Source organism: Phocoena phocoena, chromosome 1 (assembly GCF_963924675.1).
Source record: "Phocoena phocoena chromosome 1, mPhoPho1.1, whole genome shotgun sequence".
NCBI classification, from domain to species: domain Eukaryota; kingdom Metazoa; phylum Chordata; class Mammalia; order Artiodactyla; family Phocoenidae; genus Phocoena; species Phocoena phocoena.
The window spans coordinates 22639999-22667167 of NC_089219.1; the positions used below are offsets into that span (position 1 = coordinate 22639999).

General features: G+C 38.3%; 1 protein-coding gene across 20 annotated transcripts in view; it reads left to right on the plus strand.

Moving 5' to 3' along the window:
- EPB41 (erythrocyte membrane protein band 4.1) overlaps window positions 1–27169 on the plus strand; it is a 203282-nt gene that overhangs the window by 90610 nt on the left and 85503 nt on the right. For all 20 annotated transcript variants that reach the window (XM_065884505.1, XM_065884507.1, XM_065884503.1 and 17 more), the window contains 4 exons: window positions 3581–3623; window positions 10569–10644; window positions 12714–12932; window positions 24274–24361. In XM_065884505.1, coding sequence (XP_065740577.1) covers window positions 3581–3623; window positions 10569–10644; window positions 12714–12932; window positions 24274–24361 — 426 coding nt within the window. The remainder of the gene's footprint in view (window positions 1–3580; window positions 3624–10568; window positions 10645–12713; window positions 12933–24273; window positions 24362–27169) is intronic.

Below are 27169 nucleotides of genomic sequence, written 5' to 3' on the forward strand. Positions count from 1 at the left end.
CCTCAGGCCCTGTCAAAAGTAACAGATGTCTTCCTAACATCTATCACCATCAATTAGTTTTGCCTGTTTTTAAACTTTACATAAGCGAAACCATACAGTATGTGCTCTTAGGTCTGGCTTCTTTTGTTTTGTTTGATATCATGTTTTTGAGTATCATCCATGTTGTGGCGAGTAGCAGTAGTTCATCCATTCTTGCTGCTGTATAATAGTTCACTGTTTGACTATACCACACTTTATTTATGCATTCTACTGTTGATGGACATTTGGCTTGTTTACAGTTTGTGGCTTTTATGAATGCTGCTCCTGGGAACATTCTCATACCTGTCTTTTAGTGCATATCTTGTCATATTCATTTCTGTTGGATTCCCAGAAGTGGAATTGCTGGGTTGTGGATGCCACATATATGATCAGCTTTGGTAGATACTATCAGTTTTCCAAAGTGGTGCTACCAGTTCACACTCCCACCAGCACTAAGGGTTGCAGCTGTGCCACATTCTCGCCAGCACTTGGTGTAACTCACTGCATTTTGACTTCTGCTCTTACCACTCTGCTGAACTGCCCTTGCCAAGATAAATCTGACAGTTTTTCATCTTCATGTTCCTTGTCCATTTTGCAGCATTGACGAGCTTGCCTATCCATCCTTGAAATGTTCTATTCCTTTGGATTCTGTGATACCAGTCTCTCCTGTTTTCCTCCTACCACTGGGTCACTTCTTCTCAGTTTACTTCTCAGCTCTTTATCCTCTCTTCATCCCTTAACTGTAAATGTTCCCCAAGGTTTATCTTTAGTTTCTTTCTTTTAACTCTATTATATGCTCCCTGGATGATTTTTATCTACTTTCATGGCTTCATTTGCCACCTATATGGGGACAGTGCCCAAATTTATATCTCTGGTTAAAATCACTCTTCTGAGTGCCAGACCTGCTTATCCAGCTATCTACTGAAATATTCTACTTGGACTTCCAAAGACACCTTGAACGTGTATCTATATAAATATACCATAATCTATTTATTCTATTGTTGATGGACATTTGGGTTGTTTTCAGTTTTTTGCTATTGTTTTCTTCTTCATGAAAATTTATTCCTTTTCCTACATTTTCTGTTTCAGTGAATAGTACCACATCTACCCAGTTGCCCAAGCCAGCAACTTAGGAACTTTTGTTTACTACTATACTTTACCACCTCTCATCATCAGCCCACCCTATTTACTCAGTCACAAATCCTGACTATTATCATTCTCAACAACAGCTTCTTATTTGGTCTCCCTGTCTACCTCAAATTTGTGTCACTCTTATTTTAAATCCTTCAGTGATTCTCCCTTGCCTGTAACTTGATGAAGTCCAAGTTTCTTAGCATGGAATACTATGGCCTCTATGATCTGGCCCTTACTGTTCCTTTTCATTTTACATCTCTCCTCTTCACTTCTGTGCTCCAGCTTTGCTGAACTACATTCAGCAACTCAGATGTATCATGTTCTCTTTATAGACCCTGTGCCTTTCTAATTACTTCCACTTCTTTTTTTGCCTGGCTAACTCATATTTGTTCTTCAACCCTAAATTAGATCTCCCAAACATTCTTTTTTTTTTTTAACCTATTTTTTCCCCCAAAACATTCTTTTGAGAAACATTTCCTAACTGCCTCTAAGAAAAGACAAATTATTCACTACTCAGCTCTTCCTTTAGACTGACAGCTCCTTGAGGACAAGCACTATTTTTAAATCCTTTTTTGTAACTTTGGTGCCTAGCACGTGGAGGCATTCCTTAATACTTGTTGGCTAAATAAAATGCTCTGAATTGAATAATTTAAATTGAGCATAAAGTACCTATTGTTATGCACACTGATTTTTTATTGTCTTGTACACACTTTTTGATTTTGACTTTGATTCGGAGGTCTAGATACTGAAGAAATAATACTTTGTTCTATAAGGTACCTTATACCTTGGAGTCCCATGTGATTGGCACAAATCTGGATTTGCCCCCTCTATGTCAGATTGGTGGGAATTCTAGCCTTAGAGTCATAGAATGGCTCATGCAATCCCTGTAAGAAACTTGGCAGCTTCAGACTACTTTGGGAGATTTCTCTTAAAAATAGGGAAAATATGGAGTCACCTCACTCTGTAGGGGAAGTGTTCATTCCACAGTGATAGAAAGTAGTCTTTGTTAAGAGTTCTGGATTGCAAGGTTCTCAGAGGTTCCACAAAACTTATCAGTTGGTGCTTTTAAAGTCCTCTTTTGCCTTTGGACCTATAACAACTTAAAGTTCTTTAGTCTTAATGAGAGAGGAAGGAGAAACACCCAGGTTACCCCCTGCCCTTTCTGACAGGACTTAAGCAAGTATGTACTTAGTTTTTATACTTTAGAATAATTTTATATTAAGTGATATTTTTAAAAACATATATTTCTTAATCATCTGTGTTAATTGCAGGGGCAGGGGAGAGAAAAGGAAACTCGTCCTCACTCTTTGCTTATTATCTGTTGTGGTGACTATCTTTATATAATGGTTAGTGTAATATATAATCAAATGTAAGATTGTGGTGTTCAGGCCCACTCCTTGGGTAGGGCAAATGGGATGGTCATCTTGAACTTTGCCCTTGTTGGTACAGGGTGAGGAGTAATCCCCCCTTACTCTTCTTTTCTAAATACGACTAAAATTCAATTTTAAACATTTTGGAAGGGGGAATGGGGTGGGGGGATTGGGAGCAGGCATGAAAGGGGCTCCTGGTGTGCTGGTAATGTTATACTTGTGTGTTCACTTTGATAATTTATTGATCTATACATATGTTTTATGTACTTTTCTGTATATGTCTTATGTCAATAAAAATCTTTTAGACAATTCAATTTAGAAATTTCTGTCTTTAAACATTTCTCTAGGAGCCTATGAAAGATGTTAATGGTGAGGCTCTTTTTAAGTGCCATTAGTTTTGCATGGTCCGCTATGGGTTGAGGAACCTTGCCCTTGTGGTGTGCAAATTTTAAGTGGGGTTGGAGAATGGTGAAGGGAGAAATTAGTGTGGGCAAGAGTAGTCAGGAAAAACAAAATAGTTATTCATTCAGTAAACATTAACTGAGCATGAACCATCTACCAGGTGCTGTGCTGACACAGAAAACTTGAATGAGACTGGAGGTCAGAGTTGGAGGGAAAAAGATCTAGGTTACAGATCAATAATCCTGGTTATAGATCTCTATTTGTCTTTACAGAATAATAAAAATAGCAAGTGCTTATTTAGCATTTCTTGTTTGCTGAAGCTTTACATATATTACCTTTTAATCTTCACAGTAACCCTGAGATAGGCCCTACTGCTAATATCTCATTTTATTTCCTCTAATAGATGAGGAAACTGAAGTACAAAGATGCTTAAAGTCACTCACCTAGGAAGTAGTAGAGCTAGGATTCAAGCCCAACTGTCTGGCTCCCTGTTTCTCTGTTCAAAATTACTGTGCTATGTGAAACTAATGCAAAAAATATTGGAAATGTAGGTTGACCTGGAGACACTATTGGAGATGGTCAGTAATCCTGCTTCTGGTACTCTGTGGTTTATGTATTTTGGAGCTCTGTGTGAATGCCTTTTCTTCTTTTTACAGACATGGCTGGATTCTGCCAAAGAAATAAAAAAGCAGGTTCGTGGTAAGTGAATATAGCCCTTTTTCTAGCTCTTTCTTTTTTTTAGTAGGTCAGAGGATTTCCAACCTTTTTCTGGCTGTGAGTCACTTTAGAATTCTGACTATGGTAGATGGCTTTGAAATTAAGATAAAGCCTTCCTTTGGAAGGTAGAGATTCCATAATAGAAAGATACAGCAGAGGTAGACACTATTGAGATGTAGGTCAGATCTTGATGATTTTTTTTTTTACAACTAGGCAAAGTGGGGGAAGATAGGAATGATTGAGAGAAACAGAAGGTGGAAACAAACAAAGAATAGAAGAGAAAAGGATATGGGAGTCAGTTCTCACAATGGTAGTGATTGAAACTGTAGTAGCTTACGATTGGGAGTTTGCTGCCTGATCCTGTTCCATTTAAATTGTTCTGGACTATTGAGTTCTAACCTTCTCCATGTTTTCTTCTCTATAGTTCTTTTTTGTCCCTTTTCAACCGTCTTCTTCCAAATTGAAGTATGTAAGGAACTGTGGAAGGAAAAAAAAGAATAGAAGAAATTCCTTGCCAGTGACCCTTCTGTCATTGTGGCTTTCTCTTAGCTCCAAGCCCTCTGGCATATATTACTGCTGAACACCCTGCTCAGACTGGTGTCCTGGGATAGACTTTTCTAGGTTGATTAAAGTCTAGATTAGTATTTTGTAGCCTCAGGCCCAATGGGCTAAAGGGTAGAGACTTTACCCACCCACCCCCACCCCCACCCCCCCAGTTATGACTAGATGTCCTTTTAGTTTAGTTTATTTTTGAGGAAACTTGTAGGAACTGCAATAGATGTTATTCATCATGATTAGTAAGTTTTAACTGTATCACCTGGAAAGAAGTTTTATTTTTCATTTGTTTCTTAAAAGAAAACACTTTTGTTATGGTGAAATGTTTTCTTTTAGACCCTATTTATTTATATTTCTTAAGATAGAGAAACAAAATACTACTTTGGCCTGACAACTCTCCATATTTGCTCTCTGCCTATAAAATCTTGTTTTAAAATGCAAATCAGAGTAAAAAATATTCAGAATATTTGAGACATGACAACAAAAAACATGATTCCAAGCCCCTTTCAATGAAGATACTTTTAATATTCAATATTACTCAGGAATAAATGATTGTACAAGAAGACTCTTTAGGAAGAAAAGTTAAAACAGAGTTTATGATGAGTGGAGAAGACTATCTAGTAGATTATCTTCCAGGCTATTGAGAAAAAAAAACTCTCGCTAAGAAAAATAACCTAAGTGTTTGTCGTTTAAAAAAAATTTACAAAATAATAAAACCTCTTCCTTCAACATGGGAAAGAAAAACCGTGTCTGTAACACAAACTTTAACATCAAAATGTAAGTATTTCGTTGAGCCAAAGAGAAGGTTGACATTTATCTATTGCAAAGATTTTGGGTTTTATAAAAATAGTTTTCACGGGCTTCCCTGGTGGTGCAGTGGTTAAGAAGCCGCCTGCCAATGCAGGGGACACGGGTTCGAGCCCTGGTCCGGGAAGATCCCACATGCTATGGAGCAACTAAACCCGTGCGCCACAACTACTGAGCCTGCACTCTAGAGTGCACGAGCCACAACTGCTGAGCCCGTGTGCCGCAACTATAAAGCCCGCACACCTAGAGCCCACGGTCCGCAACGAGAAGACTCTGCAATGAGAAGCCTGTGCGGCGCAACTAGAGAAAGCCTGAGCACAGCAACGAAGACCCACAGAGCCAAAATTAAAAATAAATAAATTTATTTTTTAAAACAGCCCTTGAGTTTAAAAAAAAAGTTTTCATCATACAAGTAATATATATCCATTTGAAAAATTTAAGCATTATGAAAATATATCATGAAGCAAGTAAAAAGCCTGTAAAGCCTATCCTCCAGATATAATCACTGTTAAATTGGTATGATCTGTAAGATATTTTCTAGGCATATATAAATTTTGCTTTTCAAAAATACAATTATGTTATACATTGTTATATATTGTATCTTCTGTATATTATGTCATATGTAGTTTTAAAATTTTTAAAATAGGTGATATAAATATGAGGTATAAAACTAAAAGATACAGATGAATATAATACAAGGTCAATCTTCCTTCTTCCCCTGTCCTTTAACTAATTTCTTGTGTTCTGTCCAGAGATGTTCTGAGTGTATATAGACATACATTTTAATATAAATATGTATTTAATGCATACATTATATTTTATATATAATATACTTTATAAAAATATTTTAATATAAATATGTATGTTCTGTATGTATTTAATATACATATGCAATCTTTAACATAATTTGTATACTCTTAATATATATCAATTTATTTCATTTGTTAAAATTTTTTTTTAATGATTATAAAGTTGTAGCACTGTATATATATATAGAGAGAGAGAGAGAGAGAAAGAGAGAGAGAGAGAGAGAGCATGTATTGAATATATATGTATATGTGCACTTAGATGTATCTGTAGTAAATTGCTAGAAGTAGAATAAAAAAGTATGAATGTTTAAATTTGTAATAGATATTCACCAGCAAGATTTTTTCCATATTTCAAAAAATATAGAAAAGAATGGAGGCTAATATAACAAATACCCATGTACCCATCACCCAGAATTAACATGTGTTAACTTTTACATTTAAAATAGAACAGTACAGGTCAGGTTTATCTCCTAGTCCCATCCCCTTCTCTCCCTATCCGTAGAAATCTATTTTCATGAATTTGAGGTGAGTCAGTCCATGTTTTTATATTTTTCCTTCATATATCCATACCCATGTACAATAGATAGTATTGCTTCGCCTGTATTTTTGAAATTTCCCTCGGACCTAACAATCCATTTGAACCTTCTATGGTTTATCAGTCTCTCTCCCTTCTCCCAGCTTAATATTTAGCTTTGTTTAACTTCCTTGGTTCTGAATAAGAGAGATCTCCCCTGCTGAGTCAGGCTAGCAACTTCCACCTCCTTCTGGAATAGTACAGAGCAAAAGCAAGAAATCCTTATACCTTCTGAAAAATACTGATACATAAAATAACACAAACTGTGTTTAAGAAATTCTATAGCCCAGGATATGCCCCTTCTAAATGTATCCTCCTCTCCTTCCCCTGCAGAAGTCACCACTGCCCTGAATTTTGTGTTAATGATTCCGTTGTACTTTTTAATGTTTTTAAAAAATTACCTAATGTATGAATGTATACCTAAAAATATTGTTTTACCTTTCTGAGCATCATATAAATTGAATTATATAGCAGTTAATCATTCGTGACTACCTTTTCTTATAAACATGATTTTGGAATTCATCTCAGTTGAAAAGAAAATTTCACAGTGATATCCTCTGAGTTTTTTCTTTTCTTTTTTTCTTTTTCTTTTCTTTTTGGCTGCACTGTGCGACTTGTGGGATCCTAGTTTCCCCACCAGGGACTGAAGCCGGGCCCTGGCAGTGAAAGTGCCAAGTCCTAACCACTGGACTGCCAGGGAATTCCTCCTCTGACCTTTTTCTCTTGTATTCTGTTTCATTTTTAAAAATGCTGATTTTGACCCATTAAACTGATTTCACAATGGATCATGATCCACAGTTTAAAAAACCCCACCAGGACTTCCCTGATGGTGCAGTGGTTAAGAATCCGCCTGCCAATGCAGGGGACACAGGTTCGAGCCCTGGTCCAGGAATATTCCACATGCCGTGGAGCAACTAAGCCTGTGTGCCACAGCTCTACAGCCTGTGAGCCACAACTACTGAGTCCGAGTGCCACAACTACCGAAGCCCGGGCGCCTAGAGCCTGTGCTCTGCAACAAGAGAAGCCCCCGCTTGCTGCAACTAGAGAAAGCCCGCGTACAGCAACAAAGACCCAACGCAGCCAAAAATAAATAAATTAATTTAAAAAAAACACCCCACTGATTTAGGCTTAAAGTGGAATTGCTAGATTATAGAGTATGTTTATTTTTAGTTTTACCAGATATAGCCAAATTGCTCTCCTTTAAATTGATTGTAATAGTTTACATCCCCACCAATAGTGTATGAGATAGTTCCTGTTTTCCTGTGTACCCAGGAGGCAGGAATTTTTTTTCAATTATTAATTTTAAAAATGTTTGACACAATTTCAGACTTAAAAGTTGAAATAATGGTACAAAGAATTCCTGGGTACCCTTCACCCAGATTCCTCAGATGTTAATATTTTACTATTTTATCTTTTCTCTTTATCTACACACACACACACACACACACACACACACACACACACAAAACCTTTTTTCTGAACCATTTAATAGTAAGTTGCATCGTAGCAGTGCCATTCACAATAGCCACTTTTTTCTACCCCCAACTTTCACAGTTGCTTTCCATATGTGCTGTTCTTTGCCTTGATTTTTTTTGTTCACTTAACAGTATATAGTGGCAGTGTATCTTTTCTTGCTAAATAAATACATTTAGGTTGTTTCCAGACATTTGCTATTACAAACAATATCTTATACCTGTATCATTTGACCATGTTTAAGTGTATGTTTAGATACATTTATGAAAGTGGAATTGCTAGGTGAAAGAGTATGTACATTTTATGTGTTGATAGATATTCTCAATTGTTCTCCATAGTGTTGTACCAGTTTACACTCACATCAGCAGTAGAAGAAAGTGCTTATTTTCCCCACCAATCGTGGGTGTTATCAAACTTTTTATATCAGTTAGCTCACCAATCGTGGGTGTTATCAAACTTTTTATATCAGTTAGCTCAAAGAGAAAAAAAAAATCACACTTCGTAAACTGTTGTTGATTTGCTTTCTTTAATGCTAGTCTTTCTATACTATTAAAAAATTGCCATTTATATATGTTATGAAATAACTGAATTTGTGTTTAAAGTTCTTAAATGCTGAATTCACATTTATTGAACATTCTTTTAGCTGTCTTGTTTCCCATATTGATTTGCTCTAGCCAGTACATTTTTAAAAATAAATTTATTTACTTATCGCTATGTTGGGTCTTCATGCTGCACGTGGGCTTTCTCTAGTTGCAGCGAGCGGGGGCTACTCTTCATTGTGGTGTGCGGGCTTCTCAATGCGGTGGCTTCTCTTGTTGCGGAGCATGGGCTCTAGGCGCATGGGCTTCAGTAGTTGTGGCTCATGGGCTCTAGAGCACAGGCTCAGTAGTTGTGGCGCACACGGGCTTTGTTGCTCCGCGGCATGTGGGATCTTACTGGACCAGGGCTCGAACCTGTGTCCCCTGCACTGGCAGGTGGATTCTTAACCACTGTGCCACCAGGGAAGCCCTCTAGCCAATACATTTTTTATAGGTAGCATAGAAGTCATCTTTTTTTAATGTCTATATGGGAATTATAAGTTAACAATGATTAGATTATTAACATATCATAATCATAACAATAGATGGTATTTTACAGTATTTGAACTGTAAATATTGCCTCCCCATCCCCTTACCCTTTTTATGAGAAACAATTATGGGGTTGGTTTCCTAAGTTCCATTTAAAGTTTCTGGGATATGAAACATTAGAAGTGAGTTAATGGTAAATATTAGGATTGAGTAGATTTGAGACAAGTTTGTTTTATTGTCCGGAATTTGCCTTTTAGTTCAAATTTTGAAGGAAAATATCAACCATTACCAAGGGACTCCTGTATTAAATATTTTAGCATGCTTAAAACTGCATATTCATTAAGACATTTAAACTATTTCAAATTTTAATTTGCATTGGCAGCCAATAGCAATAAAAATGATATTTGGAGATGAAATGCTGTGAATGCAAAACAGAACAATGTTTGAAACACAGATGTTTGTTATAGGGTAGTAGAGTCCAATGGTTAAAAGCATGGGATTTGGGGTAAGAGAACCCTGGATTCACTAGCTATGTATTTTCTTAAGCCTCTGTTTCTTCATAAATAAAATGAACTAATAGTAGCATCTACCTGTATGTAAGAGGGCTAGCTTAGTACCTGGCATGCAGTAAGTACTGAACAAAATGTATCTCTTAGCATCATAACCAATCATACTTATTTCTTTTCTTTTTTTTTTTGCGGTATGCGGGCCTCTCACTGTTGCGGCCTCTCCCGTTGCGGAGCACAGGCTCCGGACGCGCAGGCTCAGTGGCCACGGCTCACGCGCCTAGCTGCTCCGCGGCATGTGCGATCTTCCCTGACCGGGGCACAAACCTGTGTCCCCTGTATCAGCAGGCGGACTCTCAACCACTGCGCCACCAGGGAAGCCCAATCATAACTTGTTTATAACTGAGACCAGACTGTTAGTTTCTTTGGGAAACTAACAGTCATGTTAGAAAAACCTTGAAGGGGTAGCACTTAGCTGGAAAAATTGAAATGCATTCTCCACTTAACTTTTACTCACAATCTCTGATTTTCATTGTAGATAAAAAATATGAAACACTTGTATGAGTCTTAGGATTAAATTCTTGTAGTTTTCATACCTAAAATATTTTCATTAGAGCTATAGTTTCTAAGAGCCACCTATATTGCCTCTTCCTTCTTATTTCTAAAATAATCTCCTAATCTCACCCATATTGTCTTCCATATTAATGGGAAGAATGCTTTTGTTTATTTGAGATAATGTTGAGAGATGTCACAAATAAATAATGCCAACACCAAAAGAAAACATCCATGGATCACTTTGAATGACCTCTGAGGACCCAGAGTGGTATATAGATCACATTTTGAAAACCATTGCTACAAACATGTTCACCTATAGGATGGTTTCCTTTATGTTATTTTGCTTATAATGTTTTATAAACAAAACTATTAAGTCGGGTAAAAAAAATGAGATACTCTTAGATGGTGTCTAAACAACTTTCTTCTTTTTCTTTTTTAAATAAAAATAATATTTCACCCACAAAGCATGAAAGTATTAGGACACTTCAAGAAAAAAAAGATTTTTTGGAATATTTTTAGGTATTTCTAACAACCAGAAACTTAGGCATAAGCATAAAATTCTTTTGTGTTTATTTTTACAGGTGTCCCTTGGAATTTCACATTTAATGTAAAGTTTTATCCACCTGACCCAGCACAGTTAACAGAAGATATAACAAGGTAAATAATTTATTAATAGTTAAATATGTAATAAGTAATCTCATTATCATAAGCTCTGGGAATTTCTCCATTCAGAATTGAAGAAAAATCATGAGCTATTAAACCTAAGATAAAAAGTTTCTGGTCACTTCAAGGCAGGCTTGCAAATAAGTGATCCTAAAAGCCTCAAATATCTGTGACTCGCCTGGAGAAAATTGGTAGGGAATTAACCTTGCTTATCATGGGTATTGTGCCATGCTGTGGACAGGGAACCTATAAACCATACTATCCTCCAAAGGACAAGAGACAAATATAGTGGCAAAACAGCTCTGCCGTTTTTTTGTTTGTTTTAAATACTCTTCTCACACCATGCTGTTTCTTAAGGGATCAAAAAAACTAAAGTCTCAGTGTTACTATTTTTTTCTTCCTATTCCCCTTTTAAATTGTATGATTAGGTATGTGAACTGAACATTCCTCAGTCATTTTTTTTTTTTTTTTTTTTTTGCGGTACGCGGGCCTCTCACTGTTGTGGCCTCTCCCGTTGTGGAGCACAGGCTCCAGACGCGCAGGCTCAGCGGCCATGGCTCACGGGCCTAGCCTTTCCGCGGCATGCAGGATCCTCCCGGACCGGGGCACGAACCCGTGTCCCCTGCACTGGCAGGTGGACTCTCAACCACTGCACCACCAGGGAAGCCCCCTCAGTAATTTTTGAGCCCACTTAATTTATGAAATAAATCTTGTACTGTTTAAAAATAGCTTACTGATTCCTTTTTAAGAAAGTGGCCTTTATTGGATTCTATATAAATACTGAATATTAGCAAAAAAGCAAAAAGGAAAAACAGTATATAGTAAAGAATACTACTCTACATATGTATATCCATAGCATCTTGCATAGAGCCTTATACGTAGTAGGTATTTGGCAAATGTTTGTTCAATTGAATTGTTGGTTGTTGAGAAACTGCTTTCTAATTCTGACTTTGCTGTCAACTATCTGATTTCAGACAAATATACACTCTCTAGGCTTCAGTTTTCATCTCAAACAAGAATAGCATAAGACTATTAAAAGGTCTGCTTGTTAAGTACTGTGAAATGTCTGTGCCATTTGAAAAAATTATTCTTTGTCCAGTTATCCTTTGTACATTCTTGAAGTTGAGATGCAATATCGCTGCCTGAAAAAATTGTCTTGGTTATTGCTTTTTCACAGGTAATATTTGTCTCTTAGAGTTGCTAATTATTCATCTTTCTTCATTAAGGTTTATTATATATACAACAAAACAAATCCCTAAAAATCTGTACTAATTACCTACATTTTAGAAGAGTTTACGATTCTTATGATTTGATTGGCATTGCTCTGACTTTTAAAAAAATATGTATATAGTGACTAATCATAGATAGCAAAAATGATTGCTGGTGCATATGTTGTTCAGCATCTAATTATGGTCAAGTCAAAGATATGATTTTAATCAATATAGGAGTTTTCAATTTAGTCATACCTCCCAGCTTTTCTGTTTGGTAAAAGAGTCTGAACTGGTTAACCCAGTCAGAACAAGGGCTAAGGAGGTCATGGCCATGGGTGTGAATACCATATGGTGTGTCTGACATATGTTGGGTCACTCAGTTTGTTGGACTTAACTGTTTCAACCCTCATCTGAATTCCCTATAGTTTAGCATACAGGTGGAATCGGTCTTACAAGATGATAGTGTGTGGAAGGCTGCATGCAATTTAAGCCCATCTTGGAGGAAAAACATACCAAAGAACGTTCATATCCTAGTGAAAATGTATCAGTAATGTCATCTTTGTATATGAAGGGCAGTATCTACACATTTGGCAAAGCAACGTGATAGAAAAGAAAGGACCCAATTTGGGGGCCAAGCAGCCTTTATTACTATCTGACATTGAAATAGTACAATGAACAACCATATACCCTCTACCTAACTGAACAATTATTAATATTATCTCATATTTACTTAATCATTCTTTTTCTTTCTCCCTCCCTACCTCTCTCTCCCGTTTTCTTCCTTTTTCTCTCTCTGTATTTTGTTATTGTTTTTGTTGCTGACATGGTAACATCTTTTCTCTTTGGCTGTAGGTATTATTTGTGTCTTCAACTTCGGCAGGACATAGTTGCAGGACGTCTGCCCTGTTCATTTGCAACCTTAGCATTATTAGGTTCTTATACCATCCAGTCTGAGCTGGGAGACTATGACCCAGAACTCCATGGTGCAGATTATGTTAGTGATTTTAAACTGGCCCCAAATCAGACCAAGGAACTTGAAGAGAAGGTCATGGAACTGCATAAGTCATACAGGTAAATATGTCTCCAGGATTTGTTCTGTGTTTACTTTGACAGTAAGTTTAAACCCTTGACCTGGAATTGATTTAGTGTTTGCCTTAGTGGGAACTGGTGCCATAGAAAGAGTCAACTTGAGCTCAGTTCCCTCCCAATTCTTTGGGCAAGTCATTTAAACCCTTTGAACCTCAGTTTTCTCATCAGAGTAATAGGTGTTGCATTGTTGGATGAAAACTACATGAGGTAATATATGTAAAGCACTAAGCACAGTATCTGGCACATAGTAGGTGCTCAATAAATGGTAGCTATTATTATTATTGCCTTACCTTTTTTTTTTCCCAGATTTTAAATGTATTATGCTGTATTAGATGCCTTGAGATCTTTAGAGCAGAGGTTCTTAACTTGGGGTCTATGTACATGGATAGACTTCAGAGGGCCCATGAAACCCCTGAAGGTATTTTTAAAAGTCTTTATTGAATTCACTAATTTTTTTTTCATGGAAATAATTTGTTAATGTTGGGAGGTATAACACAATGATCAAGAACAAGTTCAGACTGAGCTGGGTTGAATTCTTGGCTCTGCTTGGTCCTGGCCTGTGACCTTGGGTAATTCACTTAATCTCTCTGAGCCTCAGTTTCCTTATATGTCTGATAGAGATCATTACCTCAGAGGAAATAGGGTGAGCCATAGGATTAAAAAAGGTAATATGTGTAAAAAGTTAATACAATGTCTTACATAGTAAAAATTCAATAAATGTTAGCTAATATTTAAGTCCCAGAAAAATTTGTGTTTCTTGCTACCAAACATCCCATTGTTATTTGAGTGACTTGTTACAGCTAAATTTTACAAGCTGCCTTAGCATATTAAGGAGACTGATCCTGGCCTTGAGTTGGTACCCTGAATTATGTTAGCATGAGTTAGGCTAGGATGCCCCAAAGGGTCATATTGCTGAGAAGTCCAGAGTGGTCTTAGTAGGCTTTTCATGGTAGGAACAAGTATTCTGTTTGGCCGTTGAGCCATCTTATTTTCCTTAGAGTGGTTCCAATAGGATTGCATGGATTGAGATGCCTTAAATGAGAGAGTTTGAACTCAAGGTGCCCCAATTCTGGTTGCCTTATTCCCCCTGTAGGTTCCGGTCCCACAGTCATAAGAACCATAATGAGGACTTTAAAGTCTACAACCTACATAGCAATAGTCTTATAACTATCACCTTACTCTCCTGAGGTCACACTGTTTCTGCAGAGAACTGCCGAGGTTTGCTTTTCAAGTATGAGCATATACATTACAATGCTCTGATATCTAAGACCACTAATATATCACTTTCAACTAGTTGATGATTGTAACTTAAGCATGTTGTATTGTCCTTAAATATGTTTTTAATATACTTATTTATATTCTGATTACGATTCTAGAAATTTATATATATATATATATATACATAAAATATATAATTACATACATATATATACAAAAGCAAGTAGTGGAAAGAAGCAATCAATTAAAATAATTTGATTTGTTAAAATGTCAGGATTGTAGGGACATGGTTTTTTTTCTAATAATTTAAAAATAATTTTTATTGGTAGTGTAATCTTTGAGCAATCAATAAAATGGTGAAAGAAAATATTCTACTGCTGCTGTGGAGCAAAACAGCAGAAAATAGTGGTATCAGATTATGATTGATACCTAACTTCTGTCTCTGACTTTTTCTTTTTTTTTTTTTTGCGGTACACGGGCCTCTCACTATTGTGGCCTCTCCTGTTGCAGAGCACAGGCTCAGCGGTCATGGCTCATGGGCCCAGCCGCTCTGCAGCATGTGGGATCTTCCTGGACCAGGGCACGAACCCGTGTCTCCTGCATCGGCAGGCAGACTCTCAACCACTGCGCCACCAGGGAAGCCCTTTTTTTTTTTTTAAGGAGCCCCAGTTTATCTATCACTCAGCTTCCACAGTTATTACCCCTGTAGCTTACTTCAGTCATTTATTCCCCTCCATATTTTTCCCCGACAGTATTTTAAAGCAAGTCATATCATTTCACCCGTAAAAACTTAAGTATCTACCAGGATACAGACTTTAAGAACACAATACAACTATCACACCTAATAAAATTAACACTAATTCTTTAATATCTGATGATTCTTTTAATGGTTATTTGATCATAATAGAATTTCAGGTTTGGGAGGACTTTATAGTCTTAATCTCATGCAATGCTTGATTCTCCTTTATAGCATTGTTACATAATCATCATAACATTATAAGCAGCTAATTATTGTGTGTCTGTTATTATGTGCCAGATACTATGCTAGGCACTTTATGTATAATATCATAGTTAACCTTTATAATCACCCTTTGAATTAGGCCAGCTCTTTTCTTTCTTTTTTTTTTTTATAAATTTATTTATTTTTGGCTGTGTTGGGTCTTCGATGCTGCACGCCGGCTTTCTCTAGTTGCTGCGAGCGGGGGCTACTCTTCGTTGCTGCACGGGCTTCTCATTGCAGTGGCTTCTCTTTTTGCGGAGCTCGGGCTCTAGGCACATGGGCTTCAGTAGCTGTGGCTCCCGGGCTCTAGAGCTCAGGCTCAGTGGTTGTGGTGCACGGGCTTAGTTGCTCCGTGGCATGTGGGATCTTCCTGGACCAGGGCTCGAACCCGTGTTCCCTGCATTGGCAGGCAGATTCTTAGCCACTGTACCACCAGGGAAGTCTCATGCCAGCTCTTTTCATATGGTGTTGTTTTACAGACTGCTGGCAGTCTCCAAGATTCTTTTTTTTTTCCGTGAATTTATTTATTTTTGGCTGCATTGGGTCTTCGTTGCTGTGCACGGGCTTTCTCTAGTTGTAGCGAGCGGGAGCTACTCTTCGTTGAGGTGCGTGGGCTTTTTAGTGTGTTGGCTTCTCTTGTTGTGGAGCATGGGCTCTAGGCATGCGGGCTTCAGTAGTTGTGGCGCGTGGGCTCAGTATTTGTGGCTCGCGGGCTCTAGAGTGCAGGCTCAGTAGTTGTGGCACATGGGCTTAGTTGCTCTGCGGCATGTGGGATCTGCCCGGACCAGGGCTCGAACCTGCGTCCCCTGCATTGACAGGCGGATTCTTAACCACTGCGCCACCAGGGAAGCCCAGTCTCCAAGATTCTGTTAAGGGGTCCATGAGGTCAAAATTGTTTTCATAATAATACTAAGATATTATTTGCCCATTTCACTGTGTTGAAATGGTGGAGCACAAATCAAAGCAATGGCACCAGACTGTACTACTAGTCATTATATGCTTCACCAACATTCACTTTTATTTTTATTTATTTATTTATTTAAATTTTCCATTGTGGCCCTTTTTTAAAATTGGCTTTATTTATTTTTCTTATTTTTGGCTGCATTGGGTCTTCATTGCTGCACACGGGTTTCTCTAGTTGTGGTGAGTGGGGGTTACTCTTCGTTACTGTGTGCGGGCTTCTCATTGCAGTGGCTTCTCTTGTTGCACAGCACGGGCTTCTAGGCATGAGGGCTTCAGTAGTTGCAGCATACGGGCTCAGTAGTTGTGGCTCGCGAGCTCTAGAGCACAGACTCAGTAGTTGTGGCGCACGGGATTAGTTGCTTCGCGGCATGTGGGATCTTCCCGGACCAGGCCGCGAATGCATGTCCCCTGCATTGTCAGGCAGATTCTTAACCACTGTGCCACCAGGGAAGTTCCACACTTTTACTTTTTAACTTGCAGTTAAAAATTAAAAAGTAAAATAAAATATTTTTAAACCTGCCAATTCACTTAAAAATTTTCATGATGAAGCAGTAAAGAGTATTGATTTTATTAAATCTGAAATACATCCTGTTTAATATTCTGTGTGATTTAATGGGAAGTACATAGAAATCACTTCTGCTGCATACTGAGGTACTCGTCTTGAAGAAAAGCACGTGTGTAATTGTTTTGAGTTCTCAGCTGCATTAGGCAGTTTTTTAATGCAACTCCTTTTTTACTTGAAAAAGTGACTGATTATTCAGACTTGGTTATTTGGCATACATTTCCTCAAAAATGAAATGAGCCAGTCCTTTAAGGATTGGTAAATGACTGATAGTATTTGTTGCTCATGACAAAATTCAAGCTTTCAAATGAAAATTAGAATTTTGGAAAATTTGTATTTGCCATCATGATCTTGACAGGTTCCAAATACTTAAATGACTTTTCTGATGAAGTTGGTGATTATTTTAATGAATGTGATTCTTTTCTTTTAATATCGTACAATGAAATGTGTCAACATTTGGAAAACTTGCATTACTCAGCCAACCAGTATTTTTCAGATATGAAATGCATGATGTTACAAAATCATGCATCTGTATAAAAGACCCATTCAAAATGCAAGATAGACCAATAGATTTTAATGTAATATGGTACAAAAAGTTCACTGATATGTTTTCAGATTTCACACTGCAACTAACCTTTAGGAAACAGCCATTGTTAAGTTTTGGTGTAGTATCAAAGAAGAATATTTTTAATCATCAATTCTTCCTTTTCCAACTACATATCTGTGTGAGATCAGGTTTCTTCATATATTACAACCATACAAAATATTGCAACAGATTGAATACAGAAGCAGGTAGGAAAATCTAGCTGTCTTCTAAGCCGCACATTAAAAAAAATTTGTAGGGCTTCCCTGGTGGCTCAGTGCTTGAGAGTCCGCCTGCCGATGCAGGGGACGCGGGTTCGTGCCCTGGTCCGGGAGGATCCCACATGCCGCGGAGCGGCTGGGCCCGTGGGCCATGGCCACTGGGCCTGCGCGTCCGGAGCCTGTGCTCCGTGGCCGGAGAGGCCACAGCAGGGAGAGGCCCGCGTACCACAGAAAAAAAAAAAAAATTGTAAATATGTAAAGCAGTGTCACTCCTTAACTACATTTGGGGAAAATACTGTTATTTTTCACACAAAAAATTTTTCATGTTAAAACATGAGTCGTTTATTGTTATTCATTAAGTCCCCTACATACAAACGAGTTCCGTTTGGAGAGAGTATTCGTAAGTCCAATTTGTTGGTAAGTCCAACAAAGTTAGCCTAGGTACCCAACTAACACAATCGGCTATATACTGTTGCTTTTACGCTTGCTTCTGGACATCCTGGGCTTGAAATAAAGACACTCTATTGCTACTCTACAGTACTGTACAAAGTACACAAAAGCACAACCACTTGTAGAGAATGCAAGCACGTGACAATGTATGCCAGACACGTGAACTAACTTACGTGATTGGACATGCAAACACACATTCACATCTTTGAAAGTTCGCAACTTGAAGGTTCATAAGTAGGGGACTTACTGTTCTTTAAAGATTTAATCAATAGTTTTCAATTTTATTAGTTTTAATTTCTAATATAGTAAATATTGATAGAAATAACTCACATTAAAAAAAACTCTTTAGAGTCCTCAGTAGTTATTGAGAGTGAAGGGTTCCTGAGGTCAAAAATTTGAGAACCCCTGAGTTAGGCAGTAAGACTAAAACCTGGGCTGTGGAGTCCGCCTGTCTTGCTTTGAATTCAGGCTCCATTCCTTATTAGCTTTATGACTCAGTAAGTTATTTAAACTCTCTAAGTGTCAGTTTCTTCATCGGAAAAATAAGGCTGATGATGTGAAGTTTTTTTTTTTTTTTTTTTGCGGTACGTGGGCCTCTCACTGTTGTGGCCTCTCCTGTTGCGGAGCACAGGCTCCGGACGTGCAGGCTCAGCGGCCATGGCTCACGCACCCAGCCACTCCGTGGCATGTGGGATCTTCCAGGAGCGGGGCACGAACCCGTGTCCCCTGCTTCGGCAGGCGGACTCTCAGCCACTGCGCCACCAGGGAAGCCCCTGATGATGTGAATTTTGTGATTGTTAAATTAGAAATTCATGTAAAGTGCTTTGCACAATGATTCTTATTCCATTTTACAAGTAATGAATGTGAGTCTGGGTTTAGAGAAATGCTCTTTGGAACTAACTGAGTTTAAACCCAAATAGGTGAAACGATCTCAGAGGACAGGTGGATATGGTCCACTTGATGTTCTGTGAGGTATACAGATAGAAATTGAACAATAATCGATCTCCATGATTAGAAAATTTAGAGGTCTGTCATCTTGGAATTTACTTGCTCCTTTTTGGAAAGATTGGCAATCCTCACAAACAGAAAGCAAAATGGAAATTTTAATTATGTCCAACAACGTGACATTTTAACCAGTCCAAAGAGACTTCTGCTTAGGCAGAAGCATTTACTATGCATTGGAAAATACAAGTAAATACTACTCTGCTCCTCAGATAAATAGAAGATAGCCTACGTACATGGAATTCTTAGTAGTGGCCCTTTGCCTAGACAAGAGACCGTGAAGCTATAATTAACACTAAATTTACAATAGCAAATCAAGCTTTAAAATGAATTGTCCTCCATTTATGGGGACTAAGATGGTATGTAAAGTTGTCAGTTGTCCCCCACTTAATTATTTGAAACCACAGTCCTTAATTAGAAGATGCAACAACATTATTAAAAGGCTGTCACAATCCCGCCAGATGAAAACTGCTGACCACAAGCATGTAGACCCCCAAATTGGCTGAAACCAGAAGATGGGTGATGCTTGAAACTTCACCTTGTTGCCAACCAATCAGAGAATTGTCCATGAGCTGATTATGCACCCTGCAGCCTCCTCCCTCACACTGCCTTTAAAACCTTTGTCTCCTAACCAGCAACGTGGAGTTCATTTTAGGACATTAATCCACCATCTTCCCGGTTGCTGGCCTCATGAATAAAGCAACTTTTCCCATTAAAAAACAAAAAAATAAAAGGCTGTCACATAACACTGGAACTCACTGAATGGCTCTATATCCTGACTCCACTTGCTCAAAATAAATACAGGGAAATTTTGTTATAACTTCTCTTTTTAATGAGCAAAAGTTAACCAGTGCCAAAACTCCCTGGTTAGGTACTTCTGTAAGTTGCAGTAATTTCAAGTAGTAAATTATTAGATGGTACTGAATAAATTCAGGACAGTACTCCTAATGGTTTAGAGCTGTCTAATCTCTTCCCAGATAGTTTGTTACTACTTTCAAGAGTTTTCAAACATTTAGGAAAAAACCATAGTCTTTAAAATGTTAAGCTGAAAATAATTTAAGTTTAATTTGTGATTTAAATTTGTAAAATATATGTTTGTATTTATGCACAGGTATCTGTGGTTGGTGGGATTATGGGAGATTTTCTTCTTTTTTTTTTCTATGCTCTTAAAGATATTTTCCAAATTTTATACAATGAATTAATGATTTTTATAATCAGAAAAAGCTTCCTGAAACAATTGTGTCCTAAAGCCGTTAGGTGGGATAGAGCAAGATAGTCATCCATGCTGAGAGGCAGTCTGGCTGGGGATATTGGGGCCTAAGCAGGGTGAGGAGAATGTTCATTGTGGGGGGCCAGCCTGGCAGGAGAAGTCAGAGCTCAAATAGGATGAAAAGGGAGTCGTGAAGGCCTGCAGAGGGCATCCCTATGGGATGGTACCTGATACAGGTGTTGAAGCCTAAGCCGGGTGAAGAAGATGTCTATGGAAGGGGTAGCCTAACACCAGGAGTCAGAACCTGAGTGAGGTAAGGAGGACATGTGTGGGGAGCAGCCTAGCATGGGGAATTCAGAGTCTAAGCCAGTGAAGAGGGCACCCATGTGGAGGAGGGGTCAGTGGCAGCAAAGAGAGGTTGGTTATGTACAGGGGGTTGATCAAATGAGTCAATGTATTGTATTAAGGATAATGGGAGCCAGGTTTCTGACTGTCAGTAAAGGGAGATACAAATTAGAGTGAGAGAGAAATTAAAATGAACCCTGTGGTGTTGCATTAAAACTCGAGGTTTCAGTGTAAACTCATTGTTTCCAATAGATAGATGGATGGATAGATAGTTGTTAGATAGATAGAGATGTAAGTAGGTATACATACATACACACACACACACACACACACACACACACACACACACACACACACTCACATACTCTGACTCTAGGTTGTGCCCGAAGGAGGTTCTCAAAAAATGATGGGAAGGGCTTCCCTGGTGGCGCAATGGTTGAGAGTCCGCCTGCCTATGCAGGGGACACGGGTTCGTGCCCCGGTCCGGGAAGATCCCACATGCCGCGGAGCGGCTGGGACCGTGAGCCATGGCCGCTGAGCCTGCGCGTCTGGAGCCTGTGCTCCGCAACGGGAGAGGCCACAACAGTGAGAGGCCTGCATACCGCAAAAAAAAAAAAAAAAAGAAAAAAAAAATGATGGGAAATGGTCAGAGGGACACAGAATCCAGCTTAGAAAGGCTCCCACTAACCAAATCTGGGACGATTTAAGCACTAAAATAAATAAGGAAAATAATTGATTATATTACATTGAATAAGCTGAGAATCCCTGAGTCCATACTGATATAAATGAGTGAATAGATTAAAAGTTTGACAAGGAATAGACTATTTCCAAATACATTCCCACAGAATATTTATTAATTACAAAGAGGTAAAGAGGAATTTCATAGAAGAGAAGCCCGGCAGACATCACTGATCAAAACGAACATCTGGAAGAGACAAATTGAAATCATGTTCCCCCTGATAGGATGCAGTGAGAACACAGGGTCACTTCTGTGATATTCCTGTGAAAGATGTATAACTTATGGGGTCAATTTGTGGAGAAACATCAGACAGGCCCAAATTGAGGGGCATTCTATAGAATAACTGGCCTATAATCTTTAGAAGTTCAAGATTAGGAAAGTCAAAGAAAGACTAAGAAACTTTTCCAGACTAAGAGGACACAAGAGAGATGAACTAAATGAAACTCCATGAGGCTAAACTGGATTCTTCTGCCATACAGAACATTTTGGAAATAACTGGGTAAACTTGAATGGGGTCTGAGGATTAGATGGCAGTAATGTATTACTGTTTATTTCCTTGTTTTCAGAGCCCTGTGGAGGTTATGTAGGAGAATGTCCTTGTTTGTAGGAATTACACACCAGAGTACTTGAGAGTGATTGGTCATCAGGTTGACAATTTGCTCTCAAATGGTTCAGGAAAAATTGTTTGTATTGTAGGTAACTTTTAAGCATGTTTCAAAATTTTTTTAGTTATATAAAAAAATGTTAAATGCAAAGCATCAGCCAAACCTCAAATATAAATATTATTTTCAACTAACAAGGAAAGTCATAGTTTTAAAGATCTCTTCTTACCACCTGCCCTTAATACAATTTTAAAGCATGCTTACTTATTAGAAAATCATTTAACTACATAGTTTGAAATTTAAATCTGTATTAAAATTGATTGACCCCGTTAATGTCCCTTAGAGTTGGAGAAGTATGGGGAAGATTTCATCATGATTGCTTCATTTAATGTCTTAAAACTTGTCTTCAAATTAAAGTGATTAAAATTATTTCTCGGGCTTCCCTGGTGGCGCAGTGGTTGAGAGTCCGCCTGCCGATGCAGGGGACACGGGTTCGTGCCCCGGTCCGGGAAGATCCCACATGCCGCGGAGCGGCTGGGCCCGTGAGCCATGGCCGCTGGGCCTGCGTGTCCCAGAGCCTGTGCTCCGCAACGGGAGAGGCCGCAACAGTGAGAGGCCCGCGTACCGCAAAAAAAAAAAAAAAAATTATTTCTCTTTTATGAGTTACTTATGATGTACCACTGTACCAGAAACCTAAGGGTGCAATAATAGTAAACACTTATACTTTACAAAGCAGTTTCACAAGCATTCTCATTTTATCCTACTAGTCACATTCATTCATTCATTCATCAAAGATTAAAAGAATCATTGCCTATACTAGTCTCAAGAAGTAGGTATTATTATGCTTCTTACTTTATGGTTAGGAGATTGAGGTCACCACTCTTAAGTGCAGGAGCTAGGATTCCAGCTGCAGTGATGTGACTTGGGTCCTGGCTAAAGCCTGCTACCTTAAACTGAGTCATAACTTGCCTATGACCGTGTAATCCCTCCACGCTTGTTTCTTCGTCAGCAAAGTGAAAGTGTTGGACTCTATAATCTTCAAGCTCCACTCCAGCTTTGAATCCTAAAATTCAAGCCATCAATAATACTAACACTAACAACAACAAAGACAAAAAAATCAAAAACCCATAAAATGGGAGTAACCTTAACTAGAAAAGTATATAATGTATATGAGGAAAAAAAAACTACAAAAATTTCCTGAGATGTTTTTAATGACTTGAATATACAGACTTGCTTATGTGTTTATTTTCCCATTCTCCTTTTTTGTGTTCAATTTCAGAGTCATTAATAAAGAGCATTCAGGTATGATGGTTTAGCGCTTGTGGAAGGAAGTTTTTATTCTGAGATGCTGAGTCATTAACAAATCTGCAGTTTCTTTCCTGAGATTTTTTTTTTATGGGGGGGGTGTTATTCCAGGGAACCCTTTGTTCTTTTTAATGAGAATAAAGACAGATGGGTTTGGAAGAGACTTTCTCTTGTTAAATGAATAGGTCACTGCTGCTTTTTATAGCTGGAGGCTGGCAGTCTTATGGGAAATAGGCATTTACATGGTTTTTCTTTGGGGGTATGGCTGCTTTATTGTTACCATGAATTTCTGTTTGATTGGTTTGAATTGCACAGCACTAGGAGTAATATTTTTATTTCAAAGCTGAACATAACAGCTCATGAGCACTTTTCAAAAGAGAAGAAAGTTATAAAGGAGAAGGAAAGACTGTCACAGTGAGTGTTTAGGCAGTGAGGCTGATTGTTTTCAAACAAACTTAATTCATTATATGCCTAGTAATGAAGACATCTTAATAACAGAGAAAACAGCCCCATTATCTACATGCCTCTATTAACCAATTTGTTTTGTTTAGGTCAGTGGGCAGGACACCATCTGTTACCAGAAATTTTCTTTTCATCAAGCCTGCCCCCATTAAGAATCCCCAGTTAAGCAACTTCAGCTGCCCTCCTGTTTAATTTCCATATTAACTCAATTCAGGGATAGGGAGAGAAAAAGGCAGCTAAGAGGATATTGTAAGTTGTACCATGCCCTCAGAGGATTTAATTTGGTCACCTCCTTGGCAAGATAAATTAGTGGGAGGAGTTTACATGTGTTGGAGAAAAGGCCTAAGGAGAGGGAGGGGCAGAACTGATGGTGGATGAGGTAGCTTTAAAGAAATTTAGAAGGTTATATTTTTTAACTTTTTTTTTCTGATAGCTTTTGGTGACTTTTGGTTTCTCCAAGGTCTCTTTTTCCAAGGCATATTTCAATTATTTAGACACAGGTAGTGATAAAAGTCCTTTTCCATACATAATAGTCTACTTTTAGGACTATGAAATATATCTATGTATATGTTTATATAAAGTACAAGTAATATACAAATGTTATTATTGTAAATGTTGACACTGTGACACTGAAAGTCTTTTTGTTTTTCTTCTATCAAAGGTCCATGACTCCAGCTCAGGCTGACCTGGAATTTCTTGAGAATGCCAAAAAGTTGTCTATGTATGGTGTTGACCTTCATAAAGCAAAGGTAATGGTAACTTTGGCCTTTATTAATATGCATGTATCAGACCTGTGTCATATAATATTTCTTACCAACTTTTATCTGGGGCATTACAAAACGTTCAGAGTAGTTAGTAATTCTTGTTGGAATTTTAAGTTGAAACAGTCAAGTGTATTAAGTGTATCAGTTGAATTGCCCTTTTACAATTCCACCATCAGAACGAAGTTTCACACCTAAGCAACCATAAGGATCAAAAGATATAGCACCGAGAGCAAAAGAAATGATAATTTCCTAAAATGCAGATACCTTGTAAATATAGTGACAGTGAGGCATGTTTCACAGACAACATCACCTATATCAGAATCACCTGGGGTGTTTATTAAATATGCAGATTCCTGAGCTTCTCCCAGATTTACTGAATTACTTTGGAGGAGAGGCTAAGTCTCCAGATTTAATGAATATCCCAAATGATCCTCCTTCATGTTTGAATCTGAGAATCACTGGCGTAAGGTAGTGGTTCTCAAAGTGTGGTCTCTGAACCAGCGTTTAGCATCGTCTAGGAACTTGTTAGAAATGCTCATGTCAGCTCATGTCAGGTCCCATCCCAGTCTCACTGAATCAGAAACTATGTGGGTGGAGCCCAGCAGTCTGTTTTAACAAGCTCTCCAGGTGATTCTAATGTACAGGGGAGGAACCACAGTGGCTCATTTGAGAACCACTGGGTTAGGGATTTGGAAACTTGAGCTTTCATCCTAGTTCTACCTAATACAACCTAACACAATGAATACTTAAGGGATGTCACTTGACTTCTCTCATCCTCAGCTACTGAAATGTCTGGGGAGGTTGAGGAGTTTGTGAGAGAAAGAAAGGGCTCAAGGGATGACCTGAGGTTCATTTAGAGAAATTTAACTAGGATGCGTGATGGGGAATCAAAACCATGTCCAGTGAGAAACAGGCAAAGGAATAGGGCTACTTAACCCACAGAAGGGAAAGTTTAGGAAAGATATAATGTCAGTCTTCATGGATTTCAAGGATTAACTTGTGGAGTAAAGATTTTACTATGGCTCCAAGATATAACACTAGAGCCGGTAAAATGAAAACTGCAGGGAAATACTTTTCAGTCCAGTTGGACAAATTGTCTCACAGAGCTATTTCAAAGATGGGATGGGCTACCTCAGAAGGGATTGAGTCGTCTATCACCAGAGATATTCCAGGTTAGGCAGAATAATCACTTGGTAGGAATTTAGAAAAGGACATTCAAACATTTGGTGGGTGATTGGACTAAAATGACCTTTCAGGTTTCTCCCAACCTGAATATCTGTATCTGAGGTTTCTTCCTTATTTACATTCTAGTAACTAATAAAATTTCATTACATGTTAGTGAGTTTTCTTAAGATGTTGCTCTGGATTGTTTTGGGCTGGGTACTGTAACTTCTGTGAATCTCAAAAGTAGATGGTAGGAAGATCAGATAAGGTCCAGAACTGAAATTGTTAGGTTTTGCTTCTCAATTTCTGCTGGAGGCTGGTGTCAATTCAGTAATTATCAGGATTACATGAGGAGTCAGGCAGCATATTTCTACAGCAAATGTTGTAAAGCAAGTTGTTTCTCCAAAACATATAGTTAAAAGAGAGATGTAGGGCTTCCCTGGTGGCGCAGTGGTTGAGTGTCCGCCTGCCGATGCAGGGGACGCCGGTTCGTGCCCCGGTCTGGGAAGATCCCACATGCCGCGGAGCGGCTGGGCCCATGAGCCATGGCGGCTGAGCCTGTGCGTCCGGAGCCTGTGCTCCGAAACGGGAGAGGCCACAACAGTGAGAGGCCCGCGTACCGCAAAAAAAAAAAAAAAGAGAGAGATGTAGTTGTATCCACAGCCTTTAAAAACTTAAGGGGACATCTTCTGGGAAATTCTGTTACATAGTCATCGAATTGAAGCTGAATATAATTTCTTCTTCTCTCTATTGTGCTTGTACATAACACACGTAGGCACTAATATGTTTCTTTATACTCATTTTGGGAAAAGGAGCAGTCTAGAAGCATATAACTCCAGTCTTTTATTACTTATCTAAATAAATGGTTAGCTGTAGAGATTAACTCAGGTGAAATTTATTTTCCTTGAATTATAGACATAGATGATTAATATTATATATTTAATTAAAATTTTTTCTTTAATAAAGAGGCATGCAAATATGGCTTTATTGGTAACTTACTGTTCCTTTTTGACCTGAGGATAATATTTATAACTTACTATACTTAAAAAAAAACTTACTATACTTAACATCAGTAATTATAAAAATCTGAGTTCTCTCATACTGAGTTTATAAGGAATAGAGTCAACTCCTATACTTATCATGGTCTTTGGAGGGATGACCACTTTATCATAGAAAAATAAGAATTATAGTTGTGCATGTATATTTGGTAGTATACATAACCCTATGCCCTGGCCTCCAGGAAGTCCTGGTGATCTGCTGACTTAAACATACATGTATACGACATGCAGCTACCATAGCTACCATAGTAATTATTTGCTGACTATGATAATGATAGGTTTGAGTACTTCAGAACTGGGAGACCAAAATGCCTGCCCTAGGATTTTCATATATAGACAGGCATGGTGAAAATAAATTAGTGTCTCTTTTTGAATTATTAAGGGAAGCCTTTTTTTTTAAATTCATTTATTTATTTATTGGCTGTGTTGGGTCTTCGTTGCTACACGCAGGCTTTCTCTAGTTGCGGCGAGCAGGGGCTATTCTTCGTTGTGGTGCGTGGGCTTCTCATTGCAGTGGCTTCTCTTGCTGTGGAGCACGGCCTCTAGGCATGCAGGCTTCAGTAGTTGTGGT